The sequence below is a fragment of the Lethenteron reissneri genome, chromosome 5 (genome assembly GCF_015708825.2).
Source record: "Lethenteron reissneri isolate LAM-NWPU_2019-01 chromosome 5, ASM1570882v1, whole genome shotgun sequence".
NCBI classification, from domain to species: Eukaryota; Metazoa; Chordata; class Hyperoartia; order Petromyzontiformes; family Petromyzontidae; genus Lethenteron; species Lethenteron reissneri.
Window position 1 is genome coordinate 338,993 of NC_083783.1, and position 16,862 is coordinate 355,854.

Here is a 16,862-nt window from a genome sequence, read left to right on the forward strand (position 1 = left end):
AAATAATGTTGTCGATTGATCTCATAACAGTGCTACCCATAATGCAATGTGCCAACAACATTTTGATAACTTTCAATATAAATCAATGAATTTAACAGGAATGCTTTCTGATTGTTAAAGGTTTTGTCTGCTACGAATAAATAACTATAAAAAAACAACCCCGTTTATCAGAATTTTTTTCTTTAAATCGCATCAGGTCTCATGGTGGAAAAACGTGCAAGTCTCCAGCTCTTATCACCTCCTGACCAATCTATTTACATACCTGTAAAGTGTAAACCCATACGGTTTACCCGTATTCATGTACGGGGAAATTGAGTTTTCAAGTTCATACAGCGTAAAGCCGTTTCAATACGGGCAAAATGTTTCTGTCTATTTGTTTGTGTTTCTCCCTTGTGATGGGACTTTCTCGGATGAACGTTGACATTTGTAAGGGGCACGGGGTGACCAATAGGGTCTGTCACAAGATAGGGCACTGATAGGGGGTTGACAGGTATGCATGTGCTCTGAAGAAGGGCTGTTGCCCGAAACGTCGCCTCTTATATCCCCCCCCCCCCCCCCACCTTTAAACCTCAATATTATAGACCCAACGCGTTTTTTTTTTACTAAAACACATTCCTGCGGAGGGAGCTGGTAGGAACGTTGGGTTGCTCGGTCAATGGCCAGGGTTAACGGCGGCGTGGTGTATTCCGCAAATATGCCCGTTTGTGAGGGCGGGCACAAGCCGGCGTGAGTAGGTTAAACGTTGCGTTTTATAAGGGGACCACCGGGTAACCAGCCCCTCCCCACCCAGCCCCACCCCTCCCACCCCTCACCCAGCCCCACCCTCCCCACCCCATCCAGCCCCACCCCTCCCACCCACCACCCAGCCCCACCGTACCCACCCAGTCCCACCCTCCCCTCCCCACCCAGCCCCACCCCTCCCACCCCCACCCAGCCCCACCGTACCCACCCAGCCCCTCCCCACCCTCCCTACCCAGTCCCTCCCCACCCTCCCCTCCTCACCCAGCCCCTCCCCACCCAGCCCCTCCCTGCACGACGGACGGACGGACACAATAATCCCCTGTGGGCTGGTGTAACCAGGAGGTTCCTACCAACCAGTATGAATAATTCGATGCATTGAGCATCAACGTCAAATGCCAGAGCGGCGGGTGGCTCAACGATCAAAGCGAGAAGCGACACTACCGAACTCTTTTTACTGCCCCCTACGCCACGCCCCACAACAGCACGTGGTCAACGTCTCGCGCAAGACCTCCACGTTCGCCAAACGCCCTCAGAGCGAACGCGCAACGCTTGCCCGTTGCGCTCACCGTTTAAAATCTGCCCCGAGGGCGTCGCGTGCTTAGCACAAGTGCGTCTCCGTCTGTGTGTGTGTTGTGTGTGTGTTGTGTGTCTCCCTCATCCTGTGTGTTTACCTCAGGCTCCCGAGAGGGTCGACTGTGTCTAAACCTCCCCACTTACTAATCGCTCGATCGCGTCAGGTAACAAGGCATCTACGTTTTTATTATTCTGTCATCGTCATCATCGTCGTCGTTGTCGTCGTCGTCAACCGCGCGTTAATTTTGTCTGAGGAGATGAGCGTGCAGCTCAAGTGCTGCCGACGTTGTCTGTGGACACGCGCAACTGACTACGTTGTTTTTAGTTGTTGACGATTGTTTTTGCATTGTGAGCGGTGTGAGGCGGTTTTTGAGTCAGGTGAGGGGTGGCCTTCATCCAGCAGTGGATCGATCAAGGCTGGTGGTGATTGTCGAGATAAACGTATTGGTTGAACAACCGCATCTTGTGCTTTAGAGGCTATAAAAACCGGTTTAATTATCGCCCAACAGCCAATTGTAGTCACTCCACTGCTGTATGAAGGCCTTCCCCAAGCCGTATCGAGGCTGTTTTGACCATACTTCACCTTGCTGGTCATTTGCGGTGCCGTGGGAGGGTGGGTGGTGTGGCTGGCACCACAGCCGTGCCAGCCTTTGTATCCCCAGCCCACGGTGTACTGTACCGTACTTATTTAAGGCCGAGTCGATGTAGTGGAAGGTCCCAGGACTGGGTCCGGCATCGAACTGCTGCTCCACTCCTCGTGGCGAGGAGCGCGGTGTTGCTAACCGCTGCGCCACCGCTCCCTGCCCTCCCCAATTCAATGAACTCATCATAGCTGTATTCTTGGTTCTTTCGGTAAAGTCACGTAGAAGGGAAGTAATACAATAATAAAAATAAAACATAATAAAATAATAAAAATAAAGCATAATATTTTTATTATTTTATTATTTCCCTTCTACGTGACTTTACCGAAAGAACCAAGAAGATGAATCCCTGCAGTCACGAAAGCTTTGAATTAAAATTTTATTATGTTTTATTTGTATTATTTTATTACTTCCCTTCTACGTGACTTTACCGAAAGAACCAAGAAGATGAATCCCTGCAGTCACGAAAGCTCTAAATCGAAAAAAATGTTTCATTATAGCTGGTTGAACACGCCGGATTTTCAGTGGTCGAAAATGCACGCTGTGAATAAACACGTCGGTTTGATGACACAAAGTAGGTTGTCACGTAGGTACATAATACAGGGTGTTTAGGGGGGGTTAGATCGCGTAAATATTATAAATGTGTCGTTAAACCCGCCACCACCCGACACGGCCAATTTACGTAAACAGAACGTGGCCAATTCGTCACTAGTACAGCAACGCGGGTTGTGTGTTGGAGAGCCAAGCCACAACATTTACAATCTGAGTACGACGTTTCGTCGGTTATTACAACCAGCTTCATCAGGCGGGTGGTGACGGGTTTAACGATATTTATGCGAGCTAACCCAAAAACACTTGTACTGTATTACGAACTAACTCATAACTGTCAACCCATACGGTTTACCCAGTCTTTTTGTACAGGGAAATTGAGTTTTCAGGTCCATACGGCAACAAAAAGCATGTGTATTTGTTTGTGTTTCTACCTTGTGATGGGACTTGGTGTAGGATGAACAATGAGATTTATAAGAGCCACGGGGTGACCAATAACGTCTGAATTGGTCTGTCATGAGGGTAGGAACAGATAAGGGATTGACAGGTATGAGAACTGGGGTAGTTAATGATTAAATGATAATGCCAGCTAATGTGACCGAAGACTTCACGTCAGCATCAACAATAATATCATCTTCTTGGTTCTTTCGGTAAAGTCACGTAGAAGGGAAATAATAAAATAATAAAAATAAAACATTAAATAATTCTCACGACGTTTCGGCCACAACGCAAGCAGCCGTCATCAGGTGAATTCCTCTTGATATGCAAATTATATGCAAATTATTTTGTCAAGGCGGTCTTCCCCCTCCAACCCAGCTTAAATATACGCTGCCAAGCCTGGTGGTGTTCATTCAGACGCTGTCTTTCTGACAGACCTGTTCTTCACCTGAGGACGGCTGCTTGCGTTGTGGCCGAAACGTCGTGAGAATGATTTTATTATGTTTTATTCGTATTATTTTATTATTTCCCTTCTACGTGACTTTACCGAAAGAACCAAAAAGATGAATCCCTGCAGTCACAAAAGCTTTAAATCGAAAAATAACATCATCCATACAGGACATCACTCTTAGAGTCGGCATCATCATACATCAACGACACTACATTACAACCACGTTATATGATTTAGTAACGTAACGTAGTTTATTAAAATCAGCCATGCTCAATATATCGGCGGATAAAGCCCTTCCATGTAGCTCCTGTCTCTGATTTCGACATCATCATAATACAAATACAATGTATGTTACACTGTGTTGTGGTGCATTGTTCAATTCACTGCTGGATGAAGGCCTCCCAAAGCCGTTGGTCGTGGGGGTTATTTGACCAAGTTTGACCGGTGGAGCGTGCTAACCCCTCCACCCCATCACGATTGGACAAAACCTGAACATCCTCAGAATGTCATCGAAGCTTCACCAAAACACAAGACTCTATATGTACAAGAAATCGCCCCTCGTTTACCGTACCTTTAAACACCATACGATCAACCTGACATCACAATAAAACGCATTAAATTGCTCTGACATCACCTCAACATCAACTGACATCGCTATATGGCTTAAACATCACCGGACAATCACCCTAACATTGCCACTGCATCACTGCTGCATACCTCTTCTTGGTTCTTTCGGTAAAGTCACGTAGAAGGGAAATCATAAAGTAATAAAAATAAAACATAATAAAATACAATTCTCACGACGTTTCGGCCACAACGCAAGCAGCCGTCCTCAGGTGAAGAACAGGTCTGTCGGAAAGGCAGCGTCTGAATGAACACCACCAATGTGTGTTATACTGTATGCTGCATACCTGTCAACTCATACGTTTCACCCGTGTTTATGTACAGGGAAATGGAGTTATTAGGTCCATACGGCATACATATGTTTCAATATAGGCATTTTTGTCTTTGTGTTTCTCCCTTGTGATGGGACTTTGTAGGGTGAACGTTGAGATTTATAATGGCACGGGGTGACCAATAAGGTAATGGATTGATCTGTAATAAGGTAGGCACTGATAAGGTGTTGACAGGTTGGTCATTGACATCTTAACATCACTAAGTCGTCTCCATAACTTCACCAAATTATTAATCGAACGCCCTAACATCAATAAATTCACATATCTCACTCACGGTGGCATCATTACAATTTATGCACGTGACGAAACCCATCACCTGACACCACTCACGCATCATGTGACGTAATCTGACATCATTTGAGCTCACCTCCTCATCACTCGGACCATCAAGCTCACATCTCTAACATCAACCAGACCGTCACAAACATCGCAGGCATCATCTTCGCGTCCGTAACTATAACCTTTGCCACGAGATCCGCAACAAATCTCACTACGGACCTGTGACGAACCTGTGTTGTACACTCGTGTGTTGACAGTGCCCATTCTTAACGTTAATAGCAATGGGGGAGGGTTGATGATGATGATGATTGTGGTGATGATGATGGTGGTGGTGATGGTGGTGGTGATGATGGTGGTGATGAGAACTGTGATTGTGTAGAGTGAAGGAAATCGAAACTGGAGTGTGTCGTTGATCCAATTGCAGTGCTAGTTGTTAATTAGTATTATTTGGTTTCCATACAAACAATTAGGAGCTTACATTAGTTTGATTTATTCATTTTTAGTCCACTGCTGGATGCGAGTCTCGACACACTGTGGGGTGGTGTTTATTTCACCATATTTCACCAATTGCTCGGATTGCTATCTGCTTAATTGCTCTTCTTTATTCCCTTTGCCCGTGTCATTTTGATGACGCATGTCCCTCGTGGTTTCTTGAGTTCACATCCAGTTAATCAGCATAAATTCACTTCCCGAAAATATCACTTTCATTTGGTGTATTTTTGTGCCGATAGCTGGGTAAACTGGCTGAACGGGATTTTCCACGTAAAAAAAATGAACATTGAATTGAACTTGATGCTGCTCAGTGCAGGTTAATGAATGGGGCTAGGCCATGACCTCTTAAAGATATCACTCCCCATCGATATTAGCCGTGGTTGGGACTCAGACTCGGGTCGCTAGGTTCATAGCGCGGTGGGTTAACCAATACGCCATGAATCTTCCCCATGAATAGTAATAATACAGCAAAAATAACAATTTGAACGCGTGCGCCATTTAAATGTCAATATCAGTCAAGATGCCGCAGAAAGCAATTCACGCAAACATGAAAAAAAGGAAATGTAGCAAAATAAAAAATAATGAAACCGCAACAAAAGTTGAGCCACGTGTTCCCGTGGTGCAATGCTCCACACAAGTAGACCCCGCTGACGGGCCAGGATACGCTGGTGGGACTATGTCACTCAGCTGGCCTGGGAATCCCTGTGAATTCCCTAGGAAGAGCTAGAGTCTGTCGCCAGGGAAAGGGAGGTCTGGACTGCCCTACTCAGCATGCTGCCGCCGTGAACCTCATCAGGACAAGCGGACTGAGAAACGAACGCCACGAACGATTTTGACGAGTCATTTCCATATTGAACGATTATTGCGGTGTTAGTTTCTCGGCCTGTTGCGATATGTCGTGATTATCATTCCTGAGCGGTCTCTGGTGTGGACCAATCAGTTTCAAGGACAATGCATATATTATCAGAGTGATTTATGTTTGCATTTTGAGCACAAGTATTGTGGTTAATGCACACATGATAACTTGTAAAATGGTTTCAGTTTTGTTGCCCAAAAAGAGGGGAAAAAACATTATCATTCCTCTTTTAACTTTTCTAAAATATTCAGGCTCCCAAATAAGATATTTGAAGTAATCGTGAACTCTACAATTAAAGCTGTAAATAAATAGCTGCTATCCATGAAATTAGCAGTGTGCAAAATGTTGTTTTGAAAGCATCGATATTCATCATTGTCATAGTTCAGCTAATTATTTATTCAATTGTTATGTAACCGACAGCAAGTTTGTTCTAAATGCTATAGCTTGTAAAGATGTAATGATTATAAGGCAGGGTACTATTGAATAACCCGCAGTCAGTTAAAGAACCTTCACAAAACCCTTATGTCCTGGGAGTACCGTAACGCATGAAAACCAAGTGCCGTAAAAATGTTAGGTGCAATTACAAATTTGTGGGATGCTGATATCGCTATTAGCATCAATCATATCGTGTAATTTAATATATCGTATCGTGAACAATTATACCGCGGCTACCCTATTAGTTTCCCGTAACTTTGTAAATGTATGTTCCATTTTTTGTATCGTAATTTTTTTATGTTGGTTTTCGTAGCTAACATTATTTTTCGTCTTGAAATCAAATTATTGTGTGTGTCATATAATCTGTATAATGCGGAAGTGTCCATTCGTCACGCTCTGTATCTCACAAACGGTAGGTCGTACGATGACAACATGAACACTCAAATGTTTCTCTTGGTGAGAAACATAGCAGCGGAATTGTCACCGTTCCTGATGATTAACTACATGTTGCTTCCGATATATTTCGAAAAATAATATCCACAACAAACGAATAGATGTCAAAATCTTCCGGAAGAGTGATTTAACATTTTATTGGTAGTGTGTGCAGAAGTTGGGTTCCCCATTTATTTATATTTAATCTCGTTCTGCATGGGCACGGTGAAAGTGCTCGTTTCTTAATATTTCGCCACCAATTAAAATATACAAAAATACAGAAAATTATTACTATTTATCAATATATAGCATAATTTTGTTGATCCCGACCCTGAAACTTGTATATATGGAGTTTGCATGTTCTCACCCTCCTGTGGATTTTTCTCTGGGTCCTCCATTTTTTTCCTTCCACATTTAGGATCAACGCACGTTTCGAGTATTTGGCTGCTATAAATTGTCCAGACGATGAGCCACTTCGTTGCGCTATCGTGTGTGGCCAGGTTGCCTCTGAAAAAAGAGCTAATCGCCCTTTGGGCTTTACCCAGTAAAATAAAATAGTTTATATTCTTGGTTCTTTCGGTAAAGTCACGTAGAAGGGAAATAATAAAATAATATAAATACAAAACAATAAAAATTCTCACGACGTTTCAATCATCATCAGGTGTGAAATCCACAGCAAGAAAATTTTAAAAAAGTGGCGAAAGAACCAAGAATATGAATCCCTGCAGTCACGAAAGCTTTAAATCAAAATTTAAAATAGTTTAGTTTTAATTTAGCCAAATTTCAAAAGATACCCACAAATTGCTACCTTCATTTATAACCGCAGTGACCTCCCTCTACTGCAGAATCTCGGCAGAACCCTTGGAGAGTCCCTCGTGGGTGCACGAGCGAAATTGTACAATTGTTTCCCATGCCGCTTTCTGGTTGTGCAGTCGACTCGCCGGCACCATGGAGCCGCTGGGCACGCGGTCCAGCACCGTCGCCATAGAGACGCTGGAGAAGTGGTGCCACGCTCGGCCCCAGCCGAGCGAGTCGGGCAGCCCGCAGGCGGCCCTGCCGCTCGGCACGGCCACCGCCGCTGTCGCCCCTCACGCCCGGTGCCCCCCCTCGCCCTTCCCGTACCGAGATGACATCAACGGAAAGATCGCCCTATGGTATGATGCGCGTGTGTTCGTGTGTGCGTGTGTGTGGCGGTTAGCGCGCTGCGCTACAAACCCGGCGATCCGGGTTCGATACCCGCTCACGGCCAACACCAGTGAGGATTATCTGAACCGGTCCAGGGCCTCCCCAAGGTCGACTCAGCCTCAAATGAGTACCTGGTGCGGTGTGTAAACATTGCCACTTAGGGAGACAAAGGCGGCCGGGCGTGGTGTTGGCCACCCACCCCCTCGTGTGCCGTGCGGGCCTTTATAGGTGCTCGCTAACAGCACTTGCCCCTACAGTCTGTTAAGGCTATACGGGGGATATTTGTCTTTATCTTTGTGGCGCTGGCACGTACCCGGCGACTCGGATTTCGAATCCCGCTCACGGCCGACACCATCGGTGACGATTATCGGAACCGGTCCCGGGCCTCCCCTCGGTCGACTCGGCCTCAAATGAGTACCTGGTGCTGTGTGTAGTAAACATCACCACTAGGGAGACAAAGGCGGCTGGGCGTGGTGCTGGCCTCCCATCGCCTCGTGTGCTGTTCTGGCCTTCATAGGTGTTCGCTAACAGCAGTCTGGCTATACGCGAAGTGCTGTGAGGTTGTTTTTACTCCTTTATATCGTACGGTTATCGTAACTGGGGATTCAATTCATACTGAACGTTTTTCTGGGTCGCTGTTAGACTGAACTAGGTGGCACTAGATTCGCGGTCACGGCCATGAACAACGATGGGGTGTGCCGTGTTGCCGACCTAAGACAGACGTGGCTGACGTTAGGCCATGGGTGACATGCGCACAAAATGAAAGATTAGCCATGTGGACTTTATTTGAAGGTTGAAAAAAATTACTTGTTAACTTGCCCTGATCTCCTGGGTACTAATGTTGTCAAAACCCATCGAGTCATTTTATTAGGCTGTCTCAACGCACACATACAACAAACACAATTACCGGTCTCATTTAATCAGGGGTTATTAAAACCGGATAAGGGGAATGTTGTTTATTTAGCCGCGTGGTATCACTGCTGCGTCAGTGACGACAATCGCTTTATTGCAATTAAATCATGATTTCCCCGACATTTTAAGCAGATATCGTTATGGGTCGATGTGACTGCTAATTTAAATCTGTTCCCAATTCTAACGCGCTTAACATCATCATCGTCATTATAATCATCGCTGTTGTCCGTTACTGCCGAACTGCGCCTAAAACATTTATCGTATGCGGGAGAACATTCCCTTAAGTGACTCTTTGAGGTCTATTTGAGTAGAACACATGGCACGTTTTATTGTGCCATAAATGTACGGCCGTAAAGCTGCTAATGCATTCGCTGGCCAACTTAGACACAGACAATTGAGTTCATCCCGGACAACGGGGCAGCTTTGTTCGTAATTCTCGCTCCAAAATTATGCCCCTGCCACCGAACCGTAACGAGCACCCGCCAGTTAAAAGCCGTGGAGATAAATTTACGGCGTGCGTCTCCGCAAGTGAAAACTTCTAGGACTGATAGTTATTTTATCGCGATGTAATTTACAAGAACTGATCGTACGGGCTAGCTGCGAGCCCAGCGTGACAGCAGGCAGTTGCACTGACGTGTTACGTGCGTCACGATACCAAGATCCACGAGAATCGTGCGACATGTTTTCAGTCACCACGGCGCTTGTGCCAGGCTAGGTGCACTTTGAGATCGTCGTGTGAGTTGTGACAGGCTCACTTGCCAGGAGTTCATGGGACAGACCCAGGTGTTATGAGTTGACTGACTGCCAGGCACACCGCTTGTGCACCTCACCATGATGTGAACTACCTCACCTGGTATACAGGAGGTCGTCGGTTCGATCCCAACCCCGACGCCTGTACATTTGGAGTTTGCATGTCCTCCGGTTTTTCACTTCACATTTAGAATCAATGTGCGTTCAGAGCATTTGGCTGCAATACATTTTCACATGATGGTAAGTCACTTCCTTGAGCTATTTTTTACGTCCAGGTCAGCTCTGAAAATGAGCTATACAGCTCAAGTGGGCCTGACCTGGTAAAATATAAGTTTTTATTTTGAGAGCATTTCTTGAAAACGAGGAGGGAGATGTTCTGTGTTGTGATTCTCAACGGTTGGTGGTGGGACTTCTCCCGTCTTCTGCGTGCTCATGGATTTCTTTGGAGAACCTTCATCTGGAATTTTATTCAGGACAACTCGATAAAAATATGCCTTCCAGAAGACCACACGTTCTCCGGAATCTCATGGGTGATGTACTGTGACCTAAATGATCGGTAGCAAAAAGTTTAATTCTAGATTTGAACGACACACTTAAGCGGTGTGCTTTCGCGAAGTTGTTCCCACCTGAAGAAGGACGCTTGTGTTGCGCCCGAAACGTCGTGATTTAATTTATTTAAATTTTTTACCTATGTGACTTTACCGAAAAAACCAAAGAGTATGTATCAAAAAGTTTGTCAAAAACACTCTGTGTGTGGCCTTAAAAGAAAAAAAAAAATTAATAGGCGGACGTTTTGGACAACGGCTCTTCTTAAAATTACGTAAATAGAGAGCCCCGAGAGACAGTGTGGATGATAATAGTTGGAGACTGCACTTGTTTTTACACCATGGAGCCTGATGAGAATTACATAATTTTTTATTTTCTGATTACCAGATTTTAAGTTGGCGTATGAGTAGATAGATTCTCTGTAAGCTTCATTCTACCCCAGACGAAACCCAGATGAGTGTCACGTGCGTTGTACCACGTCACATCACGCATGCCTGTTTCGTTGCATCGTTTGCGCAAGTGGCATCTGGCAAAGTTTGCGACGTTATATATATATTTATTGTGAGATGACCCATCCCCGTGGCCTCACTAATGCAGCAGGACAACATGTTGGCAGCAGGGTACAAAGCTGTCGTTATTTTGAGTCATGTGAGAGCTCAAAGCAGGGGCTGGAGGACACTGGAATTGCCACACAGTGGCAATTACCACGGGTCACTAGCAGTGTTAATGTAGTAGGTATTTATTTTATTCGTAGTCTTACGGTAGTCGATGGCAACTTGTGCTTAACACTGAAACCTACGAGAGCCTTGATGCTGCTCTGTGAGCCTCTCTGATTCTCACTGATCTCTTGAGAGAGCCTTAGTCTAGCTCTGAGCCTCAGTGGTTAGCACTGAACCATATGAGAACCCTAATATGGCTCTCTGAGCCTTAGTGATTTAACACTGAACTCTGTGAAAGCCTTAGTCTGACTTTTGAGCCTCAGGAATTAACACTTAACCCTATGGAAGCACTTAGTCTGGCAGCAGTGCCAATTTTGTCAGCTTTTTTCTTTAAGTAATATTCTTAGTCTAGTCAACAACAACGTGTGGAATTTCATTTGAGTCTTAGTCTCTGGGTTTCTTAAATTATCCTCTTAGTCTGGTCGACTGTAACAGTCTAACATGTAGCCAAGTATTTCGTTGCTAAATGTTGGTGTGAGAATGTTACTCGGTCTATCCTTTGTATATTCATATGGGACCAGTTTGCCATGCGTGGTGCGATCCTCGGTGTGCTGCAGTCGCGAGTCTCGCCAATGAATCCTCTCGGTGAGAGACTCGTTCAATTTGTCCCATCACAGTCGGTAGCCGCGCTCTGCTGCTCCCTTGATGGTTGGCGGTCGAGGCCATAGTCATCGTTGTCACAGTTCCTTTATTTAGCGAACGCTTTTACACGTCGATTTTGCACAGTTAGAGCACCGGTTCAGTTGGTGATTTCCATCCACTCGCAGCCAGCGTTGACTACAATAAAACATGAAAGCAATCGCCGCCCGCTGAATTGACAAATACGTTTTGCCACTAAATTAAATGACAAAATTAACTCCGGTCGGTCGCTGCTCTCGGCTGTGTGTGTTTGTGTGACGGCCAATTCAAGTTTGTGCTCGTGGGCATGAACGTTCATTCCCAGCTTGTGGCCCAAGCAAGGGGCTTACTTTTCCACACTTTACACAAAGGGACCTTTTCATCCGCTCTGGATCCGAAACGAAAAAGCTGAAGCGGTGTTGAACGCGGCGTGAAAAATGAAAGTGACTCCCGTGAATAATGGTGCTTTTCTTTGTGCGGAAAAGCATTGGGATGGAGTTAAATAAGTGAAATGGATGGAATAAATGAAAGGAAAACAATACGTAACGTCATAATGCGCGATGTGAGGATTTTTTCAAAGCTTAAGTGTGCCGCGCGTAAATAAATCAAACGCGAATATTTTGCATGGAATCATTTATTTTGTACTGGGGAAGTTATTTATTTTGGCCGGGCAATGTGTTTTTTTTTTTGCTAAGATGTTTGTACTTTCTTTTTTCGTGTATTCATGTGGATACTGTATATTGGATTTTTTTTGTAATGGAACAATTCAGCCTTTTCATTGCTTTTGGCCGCATCGTTGTTTCTTCTGGATTCAAACCTGTCTGTGAGCCAGGTGTAGGAGTGTCATCTTTATGAGGGAGCCGGAGTGTTTGTCCATCTGTCAGTCAGTCCAGCCTCGGCCTGAGAAATCCGTAAAAACTGCTAATTCTCACGCGATTAAATATCCACAGCTTCGTCGCTTGCCCATCGATGCTTGGACTGCGTTAGGGCGTATTTTCGCTGCTCACCACGCATACATAGATATTTATTTTAACCTTTTTACCAGGTTTGGCCCACTGGAGCTTTACAGCTCTTTTTCAGACGCGACCTGACCGCAAATGATAGCTCAACAAAGTGGCTTATCATCACGTGGAAATTTATAGCAGCCAAATACTCTTAAACGCGCGTTGATTCTAGAGGTGGAGGGAAAAAAACGGGCGACCCGGATACAAATTTACGTGTCCACGGGGAGAACATGCAAGCTCCAAATATACAGGCGTCGGGGTCGAACCCATGGCCATGCGAGGTAGTTAACATCTCGCCACCGCGGTACATGCACTCGACAATGAAACCTCTCAGAACCGGAATTTGTCGTAAGCAAAGCGGGTGCCTTGGAGATCCGCTTTCCCCACTACCTGCTGTGCACGTGACCATCGTACAACAGACTCTGGCACCCTGTCCCTAGCACGTGACTTTGCTCCGTGGGTGATGGAGCATTCTGTCCCTCCGCTCAGAAACTGTGGAATTCTTTGCCCAAGGCCATTGGAGACTCGCATGTAAAAACTTATTTTATTAATTGACCTCTTTAAAATAATTTATTTATTTCCAGTTTCTCTTTTTTTTGGGTGAATAATTTTATTTTGTTTTGCGTTGTAGAGTGCTGACAGCAAGGTGCTATAGAAAATAATTTAATTTATATTTTAAATGCTAGATTTGAAGTTTTCGTGGCTGTAGGGATCCATACTCTTTGGTTCTTTCGGTAAAGTCACGTACGCTTGTGTTGCGCCGGAAACTTCGCGATTTAATTTATTTTATTTTATACCTACGTGACTCTACCGAAAGAACCAAAGAGTATTTTAAATACTTTTAAATAAACCAAAAAAACTCCGAATGGCACACCGTTCTCTTGTTCCGTGAGTGGCCAATGGTACAGGTCTATGCTAATCATCTAGACATCTATGACAAAGAGCTTCCTAGCTCATCGGATTCCTCCAGTCTAAATAAACACATTCCTGCGGAGGGAGCTGGTAGGAACGTTGGGTTGCTCGGTCAATGGCCAGGGTCAACGGCGGCGTGGTGTATTCCGCAAATATGTCCGACTGTGACGGCGGGCACAAGCCGGAGTGAGTAGGTTAAACGTTGAGTTTTATAAGGGCACCACGGGTTGACCAGCCCCTCCCCACCCAGCCCCACCCCTCCCACCCCCCACCCAGCCCTACCCTCCCCACCCAGCCCCCCCCACCCTCCCCACCCAGCCCCTCCCCACCCAGCCCCACCCTCCCCACCCAGCCCCTCCCCACCCTCCCCTCCCCACCCAGCCCCTCTCTCCCCACCCAGCCACCCCTGCACGACGGACGGACACAATAATCCCCTGTGGGCTGGTGTAACCAGGAGGTTCCTACCAGTAAGATTCTGAATTTCGATTCTAATCACGTGCAGTAAATTGGAGACGTGCCTGTCAACACTAGGAATTGTAAGACCCTATTGTTCTATTCCTGACCATTGTAATAAATCCATTGAGAGCTGCAATCTTGGAATCTTCTTCTTCCTGTGTGCTGCCACCACAGTCGTGTGTTTATCCAGTATCAGGCTCATGATGATGCTATGGCCAGTAGTGGATAGACGATGGCTCATGACGGTACGGCCAGGTATCTAATCAGCATGTGCCTGCTCGCCCTTAAAGCTTTGCGCAGCTGCCAGAAATGTAAAACAAAACCCAATCAAATAGTCACATGGAAACAAATGCGTACGTTTTAGCGGTAATGAAGCGTTGTTTCATCGCAGCAGGGGGGCGGTCGAATGCTCTTATTCATTTATACACATGGATCAACAAAAAAGGGTGGAATTGTTTTTTGACGTCGTTGAGGTGCTTTTGCGTCACGCATTTCGTCCATTTGTTTAACGACCTCCCTTCTCCGTGTCCTCTGAGCATTAGTCATTTCCCCGGGACCTTACACGATGGTCGGTGGTAAAGGTGCAGCCCTGAAATTGCGAGCTCACACCACTGCTGGTGGAAGGGCGTCTAATGTAAAAAAAATATCTCGAAAGGGCCACTCTTGAGTTATTTTGTCAACTCTTTCACACTGGCCGGATGTTCTTGGAAGAAGTACCCACGTTTCGTACCACCACAGGACAACCTACCAGTCGGTTGATGTAGTGAATCCATTTAAACTGCTTGGTGGACAGAGGCTGGGGGGATTTAAGAAACTTGCAACTGCCGCGCCGGAAGATTGAATGGAACCGGTAAACTATTAAACAATTTTCTATTTTACCAGGTAAAGGCCCACTGAGCTATGTAGCTCCTTTTCAGAAGGGACCTGTTCACAAATGATAGCTCAACGAAGTGGCTTATTGTGTGGAAATGTATAGCAGCCAAATGCTCTAAACGTGTGACGTTGTTTCTGAATGGAGGGAAAAACCGGAGGACCCTGAGAAAAATCCACACGACCACGGGAAGAGCATACATACTCCAAATACACAGCAGGCGTCAGGGTCAGGATCGAACCCACGATCTCCTGTATACCAGGCGAGGTAGTTAACATCGTGCCACTGGAACCGGTGGCCTGGGATGGCAAGTTTGTTGTTACATCACGGCAACATCCCAAAAACAATAAGAAAGCTACTAGTGATGACAATATATTTTTATTCTCCAAACAATTTTTGTTTTGCTTGGCAGATGATTGTAGACAATTATTCCGTTAAGTGCTTTTTTGGATGTCTCAACGAATTTGGTCGAAAGGCTTGAGGATCATCGTTACTTAAAATCCGATGGATTTTTGTTGTTGTTCTTCTTGTTTGGAAGCGGCTAACCATCGGTCGAACCGACGGGACGTCGCGTGTGCGCAGTGGAAATGTACGCCCCCGCCGTCGACCTATGGCGGTTGTGTTACAATTATGCGGTTGCGTTACAATTACGCGCTGACCTATGCTCGGTGTCTTGTATAATTACACTGGTCAACACACTTTTTCTGGCATAAGGTACTCCAACGGTTTTAAGGTAATTTTGGGGTGCTGATTCCAAATCTGGCATCAGTTTTTGTCTATCACATCAAATATTGTATTTTCAATAAAAACTGCAGAAGAAAAATATAAAATTAATGTGGATATCTACATAAAATGATATTATAAACAGACTATCCTAAAAATACAGCACCATATTTTAACCCTAAAGCAGTCACTGACTCGCAACAACTTGCAATCATAAGTGACAGAGTTAATTTCGGGTAAAATCAATGAAAATGGGGTATGCCGATAGCATAAAAACGAGATGTGATAGAGCAAATCTGAGATCAGATTTGGAATCAGCACCCTGAAATTAGTCTAAAACAGCTGCAAAAGTCCAGGCCAAAAAAAAATGTATTTTTTTTTGTTGACCAGTGTTATGCACAGTTGCAATCCCGTTTAACTTGCAGGTGACCATTCGAGCGGGGGGGGGGGGGGGTTGAATCCCCCCCCCACTCCCCCGAAATGAGAGAGGGATTTGCCCCAAAATGCTACGCGTTCATGACCTGTGCTTTCCTCGCGGACGTTCGTTTGTTTGTTTGGTTCTTGAACAACTGCAAAAAAAACAAAGCGCAGGTAGCCTGCGGACAGAACCTTCAGAAACCGCTTACAATTAGAGGGAGAGACGCCAATAACAATGGGCAAATAATAATTGCAGTGCTGTCATCAGGCTCTCGGTATTTTTTGTTGCCGGCGTTCGTGTCTCTCGCCCGTGTCGTGGCGGGTAACGCCCTTGGGTTAAAATGTTGTTACGTGCCGTGTGTTTTGTTGTTGTTGTTATTGCTTGTCCTCCCTTTGATTCTTTTTTTAAACGCCTAGCTGTTGTTTTTACTGTGGCTCATTTGACATTCATTGAGTGACACAATGATGCCCTTACGTTCCTTGCAGACTTGTAATGAAAAATGCTGTATTCAGACACACGAGTAGTGGCACATTTACGCTGGCATACGCTGCCTATCATCGGTGGTGCATGATATCTGAACCTGTCTTAGGTCTCCTCTAGGTCGACTCGGCCTGTACAATGAGTACCTGCTGCAGTGTTTCAAACATTATCACTGTGGTAACAAAAGCAGGTGAGCGTGGTGGTGCTCGCCACACGCTAACAACACAGACAGACTATGGAGGTTACACGGGCGATCTTTGCCGATACTTGTGTATTACAATATGTCTCGGGAGCTAAATGCCAATGTCGTGGTCTGTTGGCCGCAGAGAAGAGGGCTTCAGGAGAGTATTCATGTAGTCTTGCTGTTCCTCCTATTGAAGGAGGGCAGGCTACAGTGGGTAACTACAGGGTCCAAAATTTGGGTT

General features: G+C 45.4%; 1 protein-coding gene across 4 annotated transcripts in view; it reads left to right on the forward strand.

The window, feature by feature from the left end:
- Nucleotides 1-1,325: 1,325 nt before the first annotated feature.
- The window catches only part of LOC133352953 (ganglioside-induced differentiation-associated protein 2-like), a 43,825-nt gene continuing 28,288 nt past the window's right edge, over nt 1,326-16,862 (forward strand). Inside the window, exons 1-2 of one of the 4 annotated variants that reach the window (XM_061568993.1) lie at nt 1,326-1,348; nt 7,776-7,997. In XM_061568993.1, the coding sequence (XP_061424977.1) occupies nt 7,792-7,997 (206 nt within the window). In that variant the 5' untranslated portion in view covers nt 1,326-1,348; nt 7,776-7,791. The other 3 variants (XM_061568974.1, XM_061569002.1, XM_061568984.1) reach the window with 3 other exon arrangements.